Raw genomic sequence first — 22,133 nt, 5'->3', positions numbered from 1 at the left:
ACTGTCAGTCACAGTTTAGTTTACATCTGCTTCCCTGTGAGATCCTGTGAGATAATGAGATCACCTGAGGGGGTACGTGCGCCCTCTGACACACGGATAAACCTACTTCCTAAGTCTGTGCTGAGTGATGCATCATTATCTTAAAATGTTTTAGTGTTTGCATAATGCAACCTGATTTAAAGTCGAGCTGAAACGGCATTTTGAGAGTATCTAGCATCCGTATCGGGACGTATTTCCGAGTGAAACAGGACGCGCAGGCGGGACATATCATTAGAGGGATTTGATTTGATCGTTGAGAAGTGGGCGTAGACAGACGTTCTCCACAGCGCAGTAGCTAGCTAACTGACCGAGCGTTCTTGGTGCTCTGCGGCTAAATGTTGCAGATTGATTGGTTGAAATTGTTTGGTGCTAACTTACGTAAGCACGCGTGAAATTTAGTTTTACTGGCAGAAAAAATGATCGGATTTTGATATAAGAATACGAAGAAATGGATTTTCTGTATTTGTTTTGGCCTATATTGTCAAATAGATGCACAATATTACCGGGGATGTGATCTAAAAGGATTAAAATGACATTTTTCATTTCACCTCAACTTTAAAGCTTCTGTGAGGAACTTTCGGTTTGTGTCAATTTTGGCGCCCCCTGTGGACAAAGCCGTACCTCTTGTGTCTATCAATCACTCGCCCTTGAAAATGTACACAAAGGCAGCGTGCAGTTAATCGTTTCGCCTGATACCAGCAGTTTCAGGCATTAAAAATAACTATATATATATCAGTCTTGTCACTGATGGTCTGGTTTGCCTTTTAGGTCATATAGAGTATTAGGAATTAATGATTAAAATGATCAGAATTAATCAGTTTCATAACCAGCAAAAGACTCCTCACAGGAGCTTTAAAAAAAAAATCTAATTCTTTGATCTAGGCCTGTGTAAATAAAAATAACGTCAGGGCAGCAAAACCTAGAGATAAACCTCGACACCCATGTTGCATTTCAGGAAGGAAAATCCAATCACCAAGTTTAAAATACGTGTTTTTGACCTGCGACGGTGGGCAGGATAAAAGGATTATAATACAATCTGCTGAAGTGAAATGACTTTTGCAAATTTGGGTCAGTTTTGGATGGATTCAGCAAATATGGCTCTGTGTTTATTTCCAACTCTGCAGCACTGATTCATCACTCTGACTGGATTCTCCCTCAAAGCAATGGCCTCTGTGGCTAATGGGTGTTGTAGTATTTATAGACGTCTGCCGTGTCAAACTGACAATTTCACAGAAATTAGGTTTGAATAATCAAAACTGAAGTTGTAACATAAACTTTATGACATATATTTGACTATAACATTCTCCAGGAGAGTCCTGTGTTTTATATTCACTGACATTGATGATATTATTTAAAGACAAAAATGTAAAAGGAAAAGAGAATGGGGAAAATCTTTCCTGGGTTTTAAACAACTGTTTCATTTGAAGCATACTGAATCCTCCGTGGGACTTACCTCTTTTTGTTTTTGTGGATACCGTTGAACAAAAGCGGCATCTTAGGTGGCAGTGTGTTATTGTGCTTAGAAGGTCTCCTGATGTTAGCGTGCATGCAGCAGATGGAAATAGGAAAATGGGAGGAATGGGTGGAAGAGCAGAAGAAACAAGTGTGTGGAAATGTCAAAGTTATAATAAAGGGGGGTTAACTTATCCAGTGATTTTATCACCTATGTGGTACTTTTGTTATAGCTTATTTGAAGATATTTAATTCAATACTAGCCATTTCTTCAATTTCCATATTAAAAAATTTACTCATACAAGAAAGTAAAGGTAAGTTTTATGTTTCAGGACTGTCAGTGATGCCTTCACAACAGTCATACACGTTTCTAAACAGCTCACTCCTTGCAAAAATCACTGGCTAAGCTTGTGGGTTTCTGCAGTGTAAGCGAGTAGAACTACAGCACCGCATGACAGGCATACAAGCAGCAAAAGCCAGCTCTCGTCTCAACGGACAAGATTAAAAACACCCTTCTCCCTCAAACACATCTGTGTGTATCACAAGAACAAACAGAAAATGTTACCATCTTGTTATGACTCCTTCTGAGATGTACGGCAAGAAGTAGCCTTTAATAAGACAGACAGATGTGTTCTCAAGCGTGTAACTTACCTCTTTAAGACCCAAGAGGAGGTGACTACAGTATACGTGATACTGCGCTAAAAGTCTTAAATATATAACTGTATGAGGAGATGGGATTAAAGTACAGAGACAAAAGCTATGAATATTTTCATCGAGAGGTAAAGATAGAATTTGCTGGTTTGATTTCTTCCTCAGAAATCTGCGAACAGATTAGTTGAACAAACATTTTGTAGCCCTAGTAATCCATCCTGCTGGCCTGGTTGTTTAATAGCAGCACGGTCCTGTAGTGTCCTCTTGTGGATCTGAGGCAGCATTGCAACTTAACAATCATCTATTTTGCTTCCTTTCCACCATGTGATCTTTCTGTTTATACATTTTATTTTACCTAACATTACTTATCTAAGTTCGAAATGGCAGTTAACATATATTTAAACATGTCTTAATGTCAGCAAATCCCATGAAAACAGCAAAACCAACACTTGACTGTGACTTTGACTATCCTTTTTTCAAAGATCTTCAATGTTTTCGGTGACACAGGGCTATCAGGACACTAGGACCTGAGCCAGGACCAGTATTGATTGGGATCCATGTTTTATCATGGTAAATTGGGTCAAAAGACTGGTTTTCTTTCTATTACCTCCATTCCTGGCTTTAGTTGCAATTTTGATTTGTTTATCAGGTCTCTCTTCCTTTGGACATGCACTGGGTCAGGTCTATAATATCTCAGGCAAAAACTGTTGGGATATATATTTTTTCACTATGGAGTCAAATAAAGGTCAAAAAGATTTTGAGCTTGCAAAATAATGTTAACAAATAATTTCACAGCCTGCAGTTGTATTTCATGTTTTGTGTGCACATGGAAAAAATTGCACGCAAGTATCTAAATTTGTGAATGCTTAAAAAAATTGTCCTCACACATTCAAGTTAGTGATTTTGATTTGCAGGTGTAGAAATACTTTGTGCTCACAGATAAGATTTGCAGATGTATAAAAGGTTTTTTGTAGCTGTAGAAACATACATCTGTGTATGTGTACTTAAGATTTATACCACAATATTTTCAACCCTGAGATTTCACAGAGTTACAGACACACACATTTCCTATCTGCATGTGTGAACCTGAAGTTACAAGCTTGAGAGCTTTGAGTTAGAAGCACAATTTTTATTCAGCTAACCAGCCAATCAGCTCGCCTGCACATTTTTTTCGCATGCACACAAAAAGTGAAATATAACTGCGGGCTGTGAAATTATTTGTGAACATTATTGTGGGAGTTCAAAATCTTTTTGACCTTTATTTGACTCCATACATTACGGTTAGGGTCTGTCCTTTTATTTTAACTCACTACAGCAGATACAGTACAATCCTGTTGCTCTAAATATTCACTAAAACGCCAAATGTTTATTAAATCGCTGCTGAAAATAGTCCCCAATGAATGCATTATTTACTCCTGTTTGTTTGATCAAAACTAAGCAGACCAGCATGATTTCTTTTGACTTTTTTAAAACTGGAACTTTATATTCGTGACCCCTTTTAAGATTTATGCTTTCAGGTGAAACAAAAAGGGGAGAGGAGAGGAAAAGCACAGACAGTTGATCAATTAATCAATTGTCGGGATATTTTCAGAGGATTTGTTGACATAACAAAACTATATACTATCGCCAGCCTTATCGTTTGAGTTTAGTTCACAATTCTACTTGTACTTAAAAATGTTTTGACTTCTTATCTTTTGGAAAAAAGATCAACTGTTTTTTTACTGATGGATGGATTTAATAGAGAATCTGATATAAGAAAAGCACCTCGCACATGACACTACATCTGATCCAGGGGCAGAATGTAAACAATATGTTGTCATTGGCCAGTTTACCTGATGTGGAGGCACTCTGCACTTTTGCCTCGCATTGACTGGTGGATCATGATGACCTCACTGTGGTTACCATGGGGATGGATGACACATGAGGAAAACAGTCAAAATCCAGAGGAGCAAAAGGAGAAGAAGGTGAATAGGAAAGAGAGGCTGTCGCTGATTGCTATGCACACATGAAACACAAAGACACACACACACACACACACACACACACACACACACAAATGCCAAAGCCCTTTTGTCTTAACACTGCTCAAAGTCACTTTATACAATATGACAACCAGCAAATAGCTTCTGCACCAAACTTGGTTCAAGAGCCAAAAGGAAGCAGCTGAGGTTAAAAAAAGGAAACTCAGTGAAAAGAAGGGCAGAAAAATGAAATCGGGAAATGTTTTAAGAAATACAGGGGTAAGCAAAATATTTAACCTTTAGGAAAAAGTAAGGTTGAAGCAAATGTCATGACAGGCATTCACACTCTCTGCAGCAGTCACACAGTTTTGCACAATAAATCTGCTGTGTCATACCAACTGTGCACACAATGAAGCTGTCAATGTCACATACAAAAAACGCTCACAGTGCCAGAATACATTTTGGAAAAACTGGAAGCGATCCTGAAGACGTTTAGTGTAATTTGATATATTACAAGGGATGCTCTCGAACCAACACACACCTGTCATCCAGGTACTCCTCTTGGTGGCGACCTCGGGCAGCGTCATAGTAGCGGGTTGGAGAACGAGAACGACGAGATTGAGGAAGCTCATCATCCAGACTCCTGAAGAAGAAGAAGGTAAAAAGGAAGGAAGGAAGGAAGGAAGGAAGGAAGACAGAAAGGAGGACTTTTGTCAGGTAAGTGGTCAGGCGGTATTGCAGCAGACTCTTGGCGGGGCTCATTTGGCTCGGTCAGTAAAAGCCGAGCTGGCAGCACTGCGTGTTCTGCATCAGACAGACATTTCATTAGTAGATGGACTCTGTTTGCTCGCTTCCAACAAATCCTCCTGTCTCTCTGCCATGTTTCTTTTACGTCTTACATTGTCTTACCAACGTCTTTTCACCAGACTGACATTGGTCCTGAATTAATATCCATCATCAGACATCAGGCCATGCAGCCAAACACTTAAAGGGGACTTCCGGGAAACTACGATAAAAACTGGGCCTGACTTTTTTGAGGGTGTAAATTACGAGTAGTGTCAATTATTATTTTTACCAAAAACAGTTACGGTTACTGTGTTTGTATTGTTGTGTGACTGATCAAGGCAGCAGTGGTTTGGGCACATTTGCCCTGAAAGATTATGTTGCAGCACCTACACCCCGTCGTGCAGCTGTTTTTTTTACATATTTTGTACACAAAATACGTAAAAATTGGCCCAAAGTTTTAAAATACCACAAATTCTGACTTTTTGGAGGGTACCTAATGAACAAACATGCAGTAAAGTAAATTACACACACATAAATGTGTCACTGTTGGAATTCTGACCATGGCCTGAACTCTTCTTGGGGGTACATTTACAAATGTTTTTACCCAGAAACATTATATCAGTTTTGTTGCTGCAGTCCTGTTTTACCTCAAACTTACTGATATTTCATAATATTTCACAATATAAAAAGGTAAAACTGATAAAACTTTGCATGTTGCTCACTGATAATAAAAAAACTTGTCTCATTCTTTAACCCTCACCTCTGGGCGGGAACGTTGGGTGGCCGTGACCGGATTCGCCCCTGCTCCTCGCGGTGCGGGGAGACCGAGCGGGAACGTATGTGGTGGGCGGGCGTCCTCTGCTGCTCTGGGACCTCCAGGGTAGACGAGGACTCCCGCTGCCTCTCCCTGCCTCGCCCATCTGCTGCTGGATGGGAATGGCCATGTACATGCACACACATAGAAACACACTCATAAGTAAGTTTGTGTCAAGGGAATCTTTTGTAGATGGTCTTTGATATCCGTCAGCACCAGCAATGTGAAAGTCCTTAGTTGAAGAGTTAATTTTCTGTATACAGAAACCCAAATTATTCAGAAAAGTAGAAAACTATACATTCTAAGTTGTATTTCCTGAGATGTACATTAAATATGGCCCAATTTTTGATATGATTTATATTAGCAGCAGCCATTAAGTCTATTTGAATTCAGTAGTTATTAATCTATCTTAACCTATACGTTTTTAATGGTAATGACAAGGTCTGCCATTCCCATGCTGGCTTTAGATAATATAGACGTCATGCTAATAGGTAATAAATTACACATCAGGTAAGCCTAGTATGTCAAAGTACACAGCTTTTACTAGTCTTCACGTGGTGTGCATGCTAACATTTGAGCATGGAGCCTGATACCACTGTACAAATTGTATGGCAACAGCAAAAGGACCATCCATCACGAGAATGTGGACTATTTAAAGATGAGCCTAATAATAGAACTGCAGCTGGCTATTTTTCATTACTGTGTCCTGTATTTTTTTTTCAATGCACTTTAAAAAAACTTCCTCTTTCTTTGGTGTGAAGATAAAAATATAAATAGAGGCACTGATCAGCCTTGAAGGGAGCTGTGCGGCTGTGTCAGGCTTTGTTGTGGTCCCAAGGTTACTGGTTTCATTTCCAAGAGAACAGCATCTCAGAGCTCACAGCGGGCCATTACTTTCTGCTTTGGAAAGTTCTAGCAGGGTTTTTTATTTAATCCTACCATGCATGGAAATTAAAACAAAAAGTTGGTCAAAGCAATGTGGTAGATTTTTCCATTCCTTCTGTCTCTCGTCTTTTACTGAGTTATGAACATGAAACGCAGAGCAGGGTTCGACTGATATATCTGGTATTTTCTGATGCATGACATGTGATCAGAATATAAGAAAATAAATGTACAATGTATTTTTGATTACCCTATGGTCAACAGAGACATGTAATCCCTCAACCTGATTCTTATATTAAACTATATACCAGTCCAACCCTAAAAAATGAGACAAACACTCCGACACAGACATGCACAATTTACAGTTGTACAAAACACACACACAAGAAGCTGAGTGTTTCAACATACATGGTAGTATTATTTTTTAGGTTTGCTAGTAGTTAGAAAATTAATTACATGAGACCCATTCAGAGCTCTTCTGAGGCAGAATGTGTGAGTGCTGCATGGAGCCTCAATGGAAGCCGCCCCATGCACACATTTAGTCTACATTTAGTCTATGACATGCCAGTGTTTCCCTTACACACGATTTATTTGTGGTGGTCTGTCATACAGTGAGTATTATTTTCAATGTTTTTACATTTCACAGTGATTTTCGTTCTGATTTGAAATGGGTCGGTTAACATTTAAAGTAGCACTGCCTTCTAAAAGTAATAATCTCGAAGATTTTCGTTTAATTAATTAGTTAATTTTGTGAAATAAAAGTCACTATCCATCGCTAAATGAGGTAACACACTGATGAAAGCCTTTGCATTTCCAGCATACGTAGAAATGAGGAGAAGAAAACTACTTTAAAATGAGAAGTTGGTTGAACGGAAGTCGGATCGATCATTTCTGATGCATTCAAGGAAGTTGGGAAATCTGAACGCTAAATGGCTTTTTATGCCTTTTATCGCCATAAATTGCCGCCAAATAGAACGAAACGGAGAACGTCGAGATTATCAGTTTAAAGTTATAATCTCCAAAATCTTAGTTTCTTTCTCTTTGGCAGCACCTATGGCGATAAATGGTAATTGCAGGAGCACACTTCTCAGATATCCACAAAGTGTCGCATGTGTGACGTCCACGGTTGGCTCCGGTTGTAACTCTTGCTTTTCCTCGCTGATGGTCGCTTTCCTTTTTTAGACTGTTTGCTTTATTTGAGTGTCAAATTTGTTTCTTTTTCTTTGGATTTTTTCTTATTGTTGAAGTTGTATCTGTAGTCATCCATCTTTTCTTTGTTTGTTCAGCCATAGTAGATTACTGTTTACTCGCAACACTTGCAGAGACCGGAAAAGCAGCCGCTTAGCTCCCCCTACCCTCTCTGGCAGACCAACCACTGCTGGCTGATGGAAAACGTGTCACTAACTGGGCGCCGCTTGTGACAGCCACCCAGTCTGTGATACTGCAAATGCAAAGGCTTTCATCAGTGGGCCATAGTTTCAATCACCACTGTGTTACCTCATTGACGATAGACAGTGACTTAACAGTCATTTATTTAAATGAAAATCTTTGAGATTATTACTTTAAATTGAGAATTTCTGATTGAACTTGCTTAATGTTGTCAAATCTCTGCACTTTTGTTTTTTATTTAGCTGCTTAATTGTATACAGACCAAAGCCAGGGCAACATGGCAGAATGTAAACTTTACGAAGTCTTTACAAAGAGTCTTAAAATGACCACATTTTACATGTTTTTTAGTAGAGCTGAAACCTACAGAGGTCTGCTCCTCTCCAAAACAAATAGAACGGTACATGGAATAATTTCAGCACGACGCTTATTCCATATAATATTGTTACTGTAACTGTTACTAGTAAATTCATCTGTTCAGGCCCGGCAGCCCCCCATATTAACACCACAAATAAAGAGTTTGTGGGAAACGCTGAGTGTGATGCTTGGAAACAATCCCCACCCACCTTTAGACATTACTGCTGTACCCTCATCAAACTCAGGCTCTGTTACACGCTGAGAACCTAAACAGTCATAGATACACACACACAGACACACATAGATATGTATTTACAGCACACACACACACACACACACACACACACACACACACACACATACGCATGATGTATTCAGGCACAGAATTAGGGAAGGGTAACGAAAACAGACATTAAAATAGACATGTTTTACTTGCCTAGGATAGTAAACCATTCACTTTAACAATACTTTCTCCAGTGTACAGTTATATATGCACGCACACTCACAAACAGAGGGTAGGAAAGAGCTTAAAGTGAAATATACACATATACACAAAGAATCACAGACTTACGCTGCAGCTTCTTGCCGGGGGTGTCTGTGTTTCGTCGGGGCAGGTACGGGGAGGGTCGGGGCAGCGGTATGGATGAGACATCATGGGTTTGGAGTGGATACCAGTGAGGCTTGTCATCCAGTAAGGCCGTCTCCAGCTCTATTAGGATCTGCTCAAGTAATAACCCACATCATTATTTAATGTTTTACTTCTGTTCATGACTGCTGTGATTGTTATGACATGGTAAGAAGACGCTGTTTATGACACTATATCAGAAAAGAACAGTGGCCGACAAGGGCACTGCAACGGCCCAAATGGTTTCCATTTGAAGAAACAGGCTGCAAATGCAGAAACGATGGCATTTCAAAAACACATGCAAAAGTCCCAAAAAATGTAATGTCCAAGTGCACAAATGTGGAAAAAAAAGGCCGAAATAAATGCTTTAACATCAAACGCGCAGCAAACAGAGAAACGATGCAAAGTCAAAAACACACAAATCCAGAAAACACATGCAACAGTAAAACGCTGCAAATCCAGTCAACACAACGGAAGTGCTCCAGGCCTGCAGGGGGCGCTCGGTGTAACAGGTATAATATTGATGGGAGAGAGAGACTCTGACTGCTGTGCAAAAACACGACTTTATAACATGTAGCCACTAGGAAGTAGGCACTGCTGAGTGTAGCTTCTGTTAGCTACCTGGCATTAGCCGTGCAGCTAGCGGTAGGCTCTGAGCACAGTGATGTGATGGTCTTAACTCCTGTCAGTACCCCATCCGTCCCGGCTGCCCGATCTGTTCCGCGCATGCGCAAAAGTCAGCGCATGCACAGAATTGAACCTGTTTTACGACACTGCCTGATCTGTTCCACGCATGCATCGCTCGACTCGAGAGAGTTGTGTTAGTGTGCTGGCGGTCGAATTGGCGTGTAAAATTAGATTAGAGAGTTGTGTCTTTGGGTTGGCTGTCAAATTAGCTAGTTTTACCAAATTAGCTAATTAGTATGTATGATACAGAGTTCTTTTAACAATCAATGTTAATAAAACTGTGCTTTTATGTTGGCTAATAACGGCCACGTACTGTTATTTGTATTGCAGTGTAGTGTATTTGTCTGATATTGTGTTGTTAATAAAGTTATTAAAAAAAAGACTTGCTGCCGTCAAACGTTCACACGTGAGGTACAAATCGGGCAGGAATAAGTATGAGCATGTGCAGAACGGATCGGGCAGCTGGGACAGATGGGGTACTGACAACTCCTCTAACTAGCACAGGGGCTTCGGGAGGAGAAATCTGAAGAGTGAACACTAACACGGTAACCCGCTGTGCTCAGAGCCTGACACCCAGCAGAGTCAGCTGATAGTATGGCTAGCTGCATGGCTAACTTAGATCCGTAGCTCATGGAAGCAACACTTGAACTTATTGCAGCATGTTTCCGTCATTGCATTTGTTTTGGGCTTCTGCATGTGTTTTTGATCTGGCATCTGGAATATAGCTTTCTATATTCTTAAAACAATTTTTAATCTTGAGAAAAAAGGTGGAAAAAAGGGACGCACAAAGAGGCCACCTAGCCCGAACCGAAATTCGAACCAGGAATCTCCTAGCTGTGAGGTGACAGTACTAAGCACTGCATCACCATGACGCACCGAACTACTGATTTTGCTGCCACTTTTTTTTGTATCCTTATCCGTTATGAAGTCATAAAAACAGAAGAGATAAAAGTTCATTTTAAATGGACATATAAGTTAAAAGTGGATCTATTTATTTGTATTAACTGACAAAACCTCATAGACATGCTGTCCAACATGTCATAAAGGTCATACCCCAAACATCTGCAAAAGCAGAGCAGCATTTGCATTTAAAAGGACTCATTTTAGAGTTAAATATCTAGATCTTCAGCTCTACTATGTGCCCTAACTGGTGACTACACTAAACATGTTGTGTACAGCCAGTTTATCAGAGGGTTTTTTTTTCCTCAATGAAAACAGCCTCCTGCTACTTCACCACAAACACGGCGCGTAAACCTTTGTCTAACTTACTTGTTGCTGGCATGATAGGCTTGTGCGTTGTATGACTGTGTTACTTTGTACAATGTGTCTAGTTTGTTTCATGTTGTTCTGTCACTGAGTGTTGTTATTATAAACCACCAAGGCACTGCAGATGAATCATCAACCATATCACCATGATACACACCGTGTGTGTTTTTGACTTGGTGCAATTTTTTGGTACAAAAACTTAACCATCCACAATAAGTGAAAGGTGTACATAGTGTATATATTTATTATTAATATTATTATTGTATTTTATTGTCTTTTTGTCTTGCCCTTTTTATCCATCACTTGTTTTACCCTGTCCTTTACTGTGAGCTGTGGTAACAAGTGAATTTCTATCTTATCTTATCTTAAGGCTAATCTGATACAATACATGGAATGGTAAAACATTTTTTCACTTTCTGCTGTACATGGTCCCTTACAAATATAATATATATATAATTTGCAGGAAAACCACCAAGTTGACCATTAAGATGCCACACCAAGAACAAGTGTAAAAGACAAAAGTACAGCACTAAAAACTGACAGAAGAGAAAATAATTTGTTGTTGTACGTGTGTGTTTGTGCGGTACCTCTCCCATAAAGGTGCTGTCCTCCTCTGGTGACCTGGGTTGGTCCCATATGGTCAGCTCCAGCATATGGTTGCGGAAATCCCTTCGATGGACGTGACTGTAGACAAACGTCTGGTTCCATTTGGGCTCGCAGGTCTTCTTCACTGTTTTTGTTCTTCGTTTACTCTTATCACTGTTGAAAATAACATATACTCAGCCCAACGAGTTCCCTTTCACTGGACCCACATTTATTGTTTAAGCAGTGATAAAGGTCCTTTAACATGCAGTTCCTGGCTGATGGCTGATGGATGTGGTTTCAAACTAATTTCAAAAGGTAAACTATTATTTTCAAGGGGAAACACCAAACTGTCTGTTTCACACATGTTTGGGTCACCTTAGGCAATTTAAGTTTTTTTTTATAGGCAAGTCTGTGACTTATAGATTCATTATGCAGATAATGTAGCTTAAGGAGAACTTTCCAAGGTTTGCAGCCAGCTGTGTTTACTAGTTCCAACTCTGAGTATTACTATTTCCCCAAATTAAGGCCACCTAGCTCAAACTGAATGAAACGAAGGTCTGCTAGTTAAAGATCAGGCTTCAGAAACCTGTTGGTGATGTCAAAGATGGTGCATGAAAGTCATTATTATACTATGAGGAGTGGAGATGTAATGAGATTTACTTTCTTTTACGGTGTGTTTCTGATTAATCTTTATTAATTTCTGATCCACAACAGTCCAGACTGCATTTAATGTTGTGTACAAAATCAATATAATGTTGTTTACCTGAATCTATTAGGATCAAAAGGACTCCCAGTGAATGGGTGGTTGGCATACCTGCGATCAGGAAGGAAGTACATTTTAACGTAGGGGCTCCTGGGCCGTCCATCTGGGCGAAGACAAAGATCTACAGCCTGCATCACGTTGACTATTAGCTGATGACCCACTTTGTCATACCAAAGCTTCACCTGGGTGGGAAAATCACACACAAACAAACCTGATGCTGTGTCTTTAATTTAACATCTCAACAGCCAGAAACAGTCATGGTGCACACACTCACTGAGAGCTGCCCTGGCATTAACTGGGGAGCGTCTTGGAGCATCCCGGGACTGGAGGGAGACAGGACATTTAAGGATGGTCTCTCCATCTTCTGGGATTCAAAAGAACTGGAACCTGCTGTGACGACAAAAGACAAAACAAGTTTATTCTAACTTTAGAAAGAGAACGTCATCTCGGACAAAGAAAACCAAGTCGAGACAATAGTCAGAGGAAAGAGTTGGGATTGTAAAGAGGGAAAAATAATCTAAAATGAAAAGTGCGTTCATATCCATTGTTTATATCTTTGGAAAACTACACATAAATAGAGCACAGATTCCACAGCTAACCTGTCACAATGACAAATTACCAAGCCTCTGTCCTACTTTCAGCTGATAGAATGTGTAGAAATATTAGGGCCTCATAAACCTTATAAAACAGTCTTTCAGTATGATCAATTATCATTATGACTACTGACTAATAGGGCTGTCACTTTCCCCAAAACTCAAGTTCGAACGAATTCAATGTGATATGGAATTTGTTTGAATTATATCGAATACAAACGTCAACACCCCCATCAGAGCTGAGATGATCAGTTCTGTAGCACGGTCTTATACTAGAGGTGTAGCTCTGTTTTGGGAAGAGCAAAGTGCAGGACAGTGGGGTGGTAGAGCGAGTGAGAGAGAACAGAAGTGTGTGTGCACGAGTTACGTGAAGTGTCGGGGAGCGGAGCAGCGGAAGAGCAGAGAATAGAACGATCGGTAGCCGTATAAACAACAGAACTAATGTACAGTTGAGGCTGTGTTCGTGCATAATAAAGCCTACGACTCCACAAGACTCAAGTTAGCTCCTGAGTCTTGCTCGCTGCGTGCTGCTGGTGTATTAAAGTGACGGAGTTAGCCCTGAAGCTAGCTGCAGCTTCAGCCTTAGAGCAGAACAACAATAAGTCTCCCCTGTGCTTTCTGACTACAGTCGGGACGCTGAAGCAGGACAGGTTAGCAATGGTTTGGCTCGTTAGTTTCTTCCACTGGTTTGTAGCAGGCAGCGTTTTATCGGCATCTGTTGGAATAAAAGGCACACTACTTTAAACGTGATAGCATTCTGGGACTCTGGACAGCAGATTACTAATTTGTTCGTGGGCAAGCGTTATCTGCTGTGGTTCAATTTTGAATCTGATCACATCATTACAGTTCAGACGATCAATATTTCACCAGGTTCAAGCAATATATATCGAATTTCGATTGAAAAGTGACAGCACCTAAGTTTTATTTTTAGTTAAGATTAAAAAAGAGGGGGCAGGGTCCACCACCAAGGATTGCTCCAAGTAAAGATATGTCAGCCAATTGGACGAGTGCTCAAAATTAATTTCATAATTTTCAGTCATGGCTACATGAGCATCATTACTACATCTGCTCCACTCTCTAAGGATCCCCTTGGTTTTGGTACAGGTTCTGTTTAAGCCCAAAACTGGCAAACCCACATAACAAGGCTTCAGGAAGCTGCTGTCACTGCACAGCTGTCATTAAAACAGTTGAACATATATTGATATTTGTACAGAGTCAAGCTTGTTGTATCCAGACTTAATGCTAAGCTTTACTTATTGCATTCCCGCTCAAACTCCATGGTTTGAACAAACACACATTTGCTTTCTCGAAAAGGATGAACAATTTATATTAAATAACTTCAATTTCTATGTGTTTTTATGCATTAAACAGGTAAATTATGCAAGGAAATAAATAAACCCCAGTAAACAGTAAAACAATTATAAGGAAACTTTCAGATCAGCCAGGCACAGAAACAGTCTGATACAAATACACAGATAACACATCACATTACACACTTACTAGATTCTAATGGAGGGTGGGACGTGTCTGGGATTCTTGGGATATCACTGGAAAAGAAGCAGCAAAGTCCATATCAGTCACACTCATACTGGCATCTTAGTGTGATAAACGTTTAAAGTTAGTATTGTTCTTGATGCACAGGCATACATGCACATAAATGTAGAAAGAGTTTTCTAGAAAAAGGTAGCACCGTAATTAAAAGTTATTAACAGATTTAAATGTTGTGTGGTTAAAAAATGGAGAAGCAAAGGGAAGATGTGCGTAGAGCCAAGTTCTTCTCATGACTGCAGTGTTTCCCAGACTCATTCAGACATTTTTGCATCATCATCTGAAATAATAATGAATGGGAACAAGTAGCTCAATTCTGCCCACACCACCATCTTTTCTTATCCACCACCACCACTGTAATGAAGGATCCCATGGGAAACACCAGAATCCACTGCACCAGCTTCATGTCATATAAATAAAGCATGGTAATCATTATAACACTTATCAGTTTAATTTGTCATTTTAAAATCAAAAGTTAAAATGTGTTCAGCATTTCAAATCTGCAGCTCGACAACTGATACTTGGAGGGTTGTTCTTGCTGGAATCTGTTTGGTTGACAAGATTTCCTTTGAAGTTTAAAAATTGGTAATTTACATTTAGTCACTTCTTTCTTTCTTTCCTTTTGTTTAGACCACAGGCGAAGCAAATATTTCTTGCATCACATACAAAGTCAATATAAGAAGCGTAATTAGCTGTAAATTCAAGCTGAGTGAATATCCGTTTACGCATCATTTGCATATTCAAGTGTGTCAATCATTTCAACTTGACAGAAAGTGTACTCTGTGTTGTGAAATCAGTGTTAAAATCCTCCTGACGTCCATTGCATCTGAGTCGTCATCCTGAACTACATTCAGGAAAAAGTATTTTAAAAGTTGTTTGCTTGTATCATCTGCATCATGATTTATTTATTTCAGCATCCCTTTCACACGTTTATTGCAATTCAACTACAGCAAAATCTGTTTATGGCTTTATTTTGGGTTCATACCACTGTAGCAGTGTTAATTTTGGCAGCTATTTTAGATTTAGTCTTAAGACAAAAATGTTTTAGTCACATTTTAGTCATTTTTACCCTTTATAGTTTTAGTCTCGTATGCTGTAAAGTAACGTCCTTTCTTTAATCATTTCCTGATGATGTTCTCCGCGGGTAATATAGATCCTCAGCTGAGGTTATATATGAAATGTTCTGGAACGTAACGTTACACAAGTGAAGCCACAGAACAAAGTCGTGCAGTTACAGTAGCACATACTGCACATTCCTCTCTTTCCTCATTGGCAGCAGCAGTGTTGGTATTTACAATTAAAATGCTTAACATATTCATGATCGCTTCTAAAATAAACAGTCTGACTGAAGCAGACAGCCGATGCGCTCCATTTTGTGCGGAAGAAACATCAAATGACGCGTAAAACACCTATTTTTCTGTGGGCGCACACAGAGCCTGAGGCAGAAAGCCTGGGTTAACCAACCTTCATGGTCATGTGCGTTGTTGTAAAGCTGCCGCTTTGGGACATCATCACCTGTATGGGTCAGATTCAGCGGGATCTGCACAGGCCTCTCCACCAATTCAACCAGTTACAGGAGGCTTTGCTTGTATTTTGACAGATTAGACGCACAGTGGCGTCAGAGTTTTTATCACAAAGATCTATTTTTAGCGCGTCAACGTCGAGAATGGAAAAAAGGTTGTTGACGAATGTCATTTTCGTTAACAAAATTAAGACTGCACTGTAGTAAGCCAAATTTCAGCAGATCTGTCTTGTTAGATCCACTGAAACTGCCACTCATCAGAGAAACATAAAAAAGAGGTTGCCAGCTGAAACAATTAATCTGAGAAATCCTGGTAACATGCGCCGAGCCTGACCTTGCTAACAGGTCATCAAGCTGGGCACTGGTTAACCTTAAGTAGCTGAAAGCAGCACTAAAGTGAATCCAGAAACAGTCAGAAAGAAGGTGGTGAAATTCACCAAGCTTTGTGCACTTTTTGTTGATGTTATGACCCAGACACACCGATGTTTTGGAGGGCTAATATTCATGGTTATCCAAAGTGACTAAATACTTTGTTACTGATCCTGCCGGGATGATTGCAAAGTAACAAATCTTTTAAAATTTGCTTCACTTTTGGTTTGAACACAGCAGAAAATTAGTTGTGAGGATGGATATCACGCATGTCTGTAAGTACAGAGGTAGAGTCAGGAGGCTGATAGCCTAGCTTAGCATAAAGACTTGAAGCAGCATTTCTGTGCATAACATTGATATCCATCCTCTTATTTCACTCTTTGAAAGAAAACAAAAAGCATATCCCTTAAATTGTTGTCCTGTTTCATGTTTTCTTATTTCAACTTTTGATTTTAAATACAAATATTAAACTGATAAGTGTTTCATGGACCCTAGGTTGCCTTTGAGGCCATTCCAAAATAGAAAGAAATGTAAAAGAAATAAAACAAACATTGCTTGCTTAATGAATCATCAAACTTTCAAACCAAGGGATTAAGATTTAAATAAAATTTTTTGACACTGTATAAATTTCACTTTGGGTTCCTCAGACTTCACCCGGAGTGAAAAAGAGGAAATCCAGATGCTGCAAAAACAGTTTTTAAATCTTGCCAAAGCAATGCTACATTGATGGACATTTCCCAGTGGCCATTTTGCATCCCTTCAAGTGAACACTCAGCTCAATTTTGTTGGAGATGACAAATTGCAGGTATTTTCACAAAAGCCAAAACTTTCACTTGTTCCTACTTAACAGGATGGAGCCGAGTTAATTTAGGGATGCAAAATGGCACCAGCAAAACGAAAATTGTTTCCATAAGCGTGAGAGGATAGAGGGGTCCTAATAAAAACTTCAGATTACTTACTGATATTTTCTATACACCCTTCGCGAGTGTTTGGAGAGAAATTAATAGATTCAACTTTTTTTTGGCCATCAAAGAGCAAACGAGGTTCAATCTCAAAACAAGCAAGTGAAAACCATTACTGTGAAGTGTGTCCAACATAAACCCCCTGCAAACAGCTAACGAAATGCAGTTAAACAAATTATCATCAAATGCTACAAATAAACTACAGTAAATGTGACTTAAATTAACATGAATCCATTAAGACAGACGTAGATCAAGAGAAATTGCTCAGTACAGTTATGAGGCTGATAATCTACATATGATGTTTCCTGTCTGGATGGACTAATGAAATACTTCTGTTATACAGCCGGCTCCACCATTTGCTTCAAATTAAAATGTTCATTTTATTCAAGTTAAAGCTGCTTTATATGCTAGCAAAGACAACATGCACTACATCTCATTAAAGCATTCATCAATGTTACCTAAATTAGGATGCTTTAATGTTTTTCAGGATACCTAAAAATGCCTTCTTTGTAATCCCTTATGATGGAATTGGTTGAGTTTAACAAGGACTCAACCACAAACATCTGATGCAGGCTCCTCTTGTCTTTTATGGCGCTTGTAGTCTGTTTTATTTGGTCAGTAAAAATTCACCTTATATCATCCTAGAAATAAACACAAGTGCTTTTTTAAAGGGGACATGTGAGGAGACAAAATGGAAATCTCCTGCTTGAAAACTTGGCAAGCCTTGCAGCAAGTAATGGCTGGCTATTTTTAATGTTTTGAATGCAGTCATACAGCCGTGATCAGAATTTGAATAAATGTCCCTGTTTCAAGTCTTATCTGAGGTCGGCCAACTGTGAGTCAGAGCCTCAGTCTGATTAATCAAGGGTTAAATTCAATGCAGCATTTACACTGATGACTTATAACTACAGGGTTTCAAATATGACACAAACCAATGTACAGGGTGGATTTGACTCCTGACTTACCCAATAGGTCTGGATACCACCAGCTCCACTTGGGGCTCAGCTTGAGACTCCAGGATGATGTTGTAAACTTCCTTCATTGTTGCCCCTGGTAACAGCTTTCCATTCCACTGCAAAACTTCATCCCCTGAAATCAGACATGCATTTGAATGTTACTTAATGTGTTTTTCACAGTGACTGTACATAAGAAGTGGACCTAGTCCCTTGGTTTCAAAGGTGAAGCCAATGCAGAGGCGCCTTAAACCTGCATTCTTACTAACCCCCCTGAAGTCCATCTATACTAAGTCAGATAATGAGCCTACTTCTCACTTGATTTTTTACCTCAGTAAACATTTTCCTAACAAGTTTATGGTCTCTCACTGCTCTTTCCAAAACAGCATGATGTTCACTTTATAAGTTCTGGCCCCATTTGGAAGAAAATAGACGATAAAGCAAAGTATGGTGTAGGGTGGCTACCTGTGATTGACAGGTTGCTCACACAGCGACGTGTCAGTCAGGATAGAGGTGTAGCAATTTTTACCTACCCTTCTTCCAATATGTTTACTACTGCCTCAAAAATCCAAGATGGTGAAGTGCCAAACATGAGGCTTAAAGATGGCAGTCCACAAACTCTTTTTTACTCTAATCAAGACCAATAAACAGCGTGACACATGTGATGTTTTACACTACCTGCTCTGAGATGTCCCACCACATCAGCCAGGCTTCCCTTCTTGACTTTAGTGATGAAGGCACCTAATCTCCCTGACTCTGTTATCCTGCCTCCCACCACCTGTACAGAGAGACACAGAGCATGTGGGGGAGAGAGATTAGTGTCATAACAGTGATATCAGGGGAAGACAACACTTACTAAACATCATCACAATAATAAATAAGCAACGTTCTGTACGTGTGTTTGTGGCAATGACATGCATGTTTCTGTTATTTCCTTTTAAAATAATTCAATTAATTCCTGACATGTATCACTTTATCCTCAAACATCTATTTGGTTTGAAAACATTTTTAACATGTTCAAGCATATATATATTTATTTTATTTTTTTTGCAATGTCAAACTTTAAAAAAGTCTGGCGGAAAAATATGTTGGAAAAAAACTTCTTATCATTGTATTGTTTGAATTAATTTCATTTGAATAAACACATTTATACCAAATATCAATAATCTAATAACAGTAGTATGTCTATATGTGGTTGTGCCAAATGATGTAGAGCGGAGAATTTGCCTTGAAAAGTCATCTAACAATTTACACTGTATTTAAGCATGTTCTTCCAGACATAACAATATGATGCCATGATGCCACATTTGTCATTGACTTGTGAGGGTGTAAGTGTGTGTGTGTGTGTGTGTGTGTGTGTGTGTATGTGTGTGTCTACTCTAACCTTCAACCCCAGCAGAGCTCCAGCTTCCTTTGGCATGGTGGCGCTCCTCTTGCTGAGGGTGATTCTTCCAATTAAATGATCCCCCTCTTTGGATGGTTGCCAGGTTACAGGATGCTGCACCAGGAGACAACAAGAGCTAGGTACAGATACACCCGGAAGACGTATGCAAGTACATACACAACTTGTGACATTAGCCACAGCTGGAGAAAAGATTAATGGTTGAAATGGTTGGTTAAAATGTTGTACTTAATATATTGTTAATTTGGCTTATGAAAGTTGTTTCCCCACCTGCCAGAATATTGACAACATGTCCTAACTGAATGCGTCGCAAGCGAGGATCAGCAACAAAATCAGTTTGAGAGTATTTCTTTTCTAGGGGAACACCCTTACTGGGCACAAGCTTTTTTTGTTCTTGTCTGCTGAAAACGCTGATTCATTACGTTAAAATAAGGAGTTATCTATTAATGTAACCTGGCAGCTAAAAGATGCAATTAACAACCCACTTTCTGTTCGCTTGTATAAATGTCATTCCCAGCTCAGAAACATAAAAAAATACACAATATAAAACGTATTATTTCTGTTTAAAAAGTACAAATATAGAATGATAGCAAACTCAACTATCTGTAACTTGAGTGGTCACGTCTCCAGTTGATCTGGAACACACAGCTGACAGGTGTGCACTCTAGATTTGTTTACACTTGCATATTTTGCAATAAGTGTGGAAAGCGTTCAAAGTTATGTGATAGCTGGATGCTCGCTTGCTTTTAAAACAGCGAGCATCGTTGGATACCTGTCAACATTGTATTGTTTCTACCAGACCCTGTGTGGAAAAAAGGCAACTAGGGCTGCACAATTTATCAAATTATTGAAAGTGTGCCAACAGCAATATCCAAATCACATTTCTTTGATAAGGGTAAAATGTATGACACAACCGAATTGTGATTCTGTGCCCTGGCCTACAAACCCTGTACTGCAGACCCCAATAATTGTTACATCATCATGGTTCTAATGTTTTCAGTCAAAATTAAAAATCCTTAAGAATAAAAGACGATTTCCTCTCATCATGAATTACATAACTGTCAAAGTCATCGCAATAAGATTTTCTTTCCCCCATCATGCAGCTGTCAGGGAAATGTTACAGGATTAAATCACACAGGATCAAAGGTTGCAACAGTTAACTGCAGACTTTTCTCAGAAATAAAGAAGCTTAAGTTTGCTACAAACACAGTTCATAAAAGCCTGTAAAAAATGTTAACATTATATGTAACATTACTGGTTGGCTAGCATAAACAGTACGGCTACCTTCACTACTAACAAAGCAAAAACAGTAAAGATGTCTTCACTAACAGGGGAAGCAAGTAAAAGTACAGGACACTGAAATATGCTCAGCACAGCAAAGAGCAACTGACTGGACAAAAGGCAGTCATACCTACAAATGAAACATACAAATGTTGATATCTCTTTAAAATGCAAAGATAAAACAATCTTCAACAAGACTATGAAAACATCAGATAATAAAAAACAGTGACTTACATGCCATACAGTGGGGTCATGTGGGTAACACTCCCAATCGCCTGCAAGAGAAAAGAGACCGGCTCAGACACTTTGGATGGAAAAGAGACAATGACTTCCTTCATGTCCCCATCATACACACACACACACACACACACACATCCGCGCATACAGCAGGAAGTGTATACACAGCACATACCAGCCTGAGCCCTCTCATACACAGCTCGGCCAAATATGGGGGCTCTTCAGAAGGTATTTGTTTACAGTGGAGGGGGAGACGTTTATTGAATATTCAGGCCTGAGCCTGAATTAGAAATGTATCACTGCAGCGGCAGTGCTGGGACTTACAGTAGTCAGTCGAGACAGTGATATAAAAGGACACATAAGACTTTTAAAATATCCCTTACAGACATTTAAGACAACATGCTGTGATGTATTACTAACTAAATAACTTTGTTAAATTGATTGATGGCTCCACTTCATATATACTCACTTTTTCTGAATGCTTCAACATTCAGAATTATTTTGGATCAATGTGTAGAGTTTTTTAGTAAAATTTCATTTTCTGATTTTTAAAATATATCAAATTTATGACACAATATACTTTAATACTTTAACAAATTGTGCAGAGTTTTTAAGGTTTAAAACAGTTAAATTTCTCTCTCTGCTGACAGATAACAGATGGTCAATTGTAATATACAAATTCTCTGCTCCAATAAATAAACCTCCGAGGTCGATGTCACAGAAGTAAGTTAACTATTTCTTAATAAGCATGAAGGCTCACTCTTGACCTTAAAATAATTTGACAAAACAATCCCAACAGCCACAAAACCAAAACATTCCATTCACTAACTTTTTCTTGACCTTTCCACTTTCTCATTCAGCCCTCATCATCAGATGGGTGCTTTAAGTCTCTCTGACAAGTGAAGAAGTTGTATTTAGTGTGATAGAGCTAAAAGCATTGGAAAAGTCAATAAGTGTTTGCAGGACTCTATAACTCCATGTATGCAAACACAATCAAAGGATAATTTACTCC

The 22,133-nt window shown here is 39.2% G+C and overlaps 1 protein-coding gene across 9 annotated transcripts in view; it reads right to left on the bottom strand.

Annotated features, from left to right (window-relative positions):
- rims1a (regulating synaptic membrane exocytosis 1a) overlaps positions 1–22,133 on the bottom strand; it is a 114,567-nt gene that overhangs the window by 22,399 nt on the left and 70,035 nt on the right. For 4 of the 9 annotated variants that reach the window (XM_069658371.1, XM_069658375.1, XM_069658378.1 and 1 more), the window contains 13 exons: positions 21,119–21,159; positions 19,586–19,699; positions 18,880–18,979; positions 18,214–18,337; positions 17,246–17,263; positions 14,348–14,394; positions 12,529–12,644; positions 12,306–12,436; positions 11,494–11,665; positions 8,900–9,047; positions 8,538–8,594; positions 5,650–5,812; positions 4,645–4,746 (listed from right to left, as the gene is read on the bottom strand). In XM_069658371.1, coding sequence (XP_069514472.1) covers positions 4,645–4,746; positions 5,650–5,812; positions 8,538–8,594; positions 8,900–9,047; positions 11,494–11,665; positions 12,306–12,436; positions 12,529–12,644; positions 14,348–14,394; positions 17,246–17,263; positions 18,214–18,337; positions 18,880–18,979; positions 19,586–19,699; positions 21,119–21,159 — 1,333 coding nt within the window. Of the gene's footprint in view, positions 1–1,492; positions 1,571–3,974; positions 4,035–4,644; positions 4,747–5,649; positions 5,816–8,537; positions 8,595–8,899; positions 9,048–11,493; positions 11,666–12,305; positions 12,437–12,528; positions 12,645–14,347; positions 14,395–17,245; positions 17,264–18,213; positions 18,338–18,879; positions 18,980–19,585; positions 19,700–21,118; positions 21,160–22,133 lie in introns of all 9 variants that reach the window. The other 5 variants (XM_069658379.1, XM_069658376.1, XM_069658377.1 and 2 more) reach the window with 5 other exon arrangements.

The sequence above is a fragment of the Semicossyphus pulcher genome, unplaced genomic scaffold, assembly GCF_022749685.1.
Source record: "Semicossyphus pulcher isolate SPU_LCO1_2020_fin unplaced genomic scaffold, fSemPul1.0.p SCAF_12, whole genome shotgun sequence".
NCBI lineage: Eukaryota > Metazoa > Chordata > Actinopteri > Labriformes > Labridae > Semicossyphus > Semicossyphus pulcher.
The sequence above is the reverse complement of the archived record's forward strand: the minus strand, read 5'-3'. Positions and strand labels throughout refer to the sequence as shown.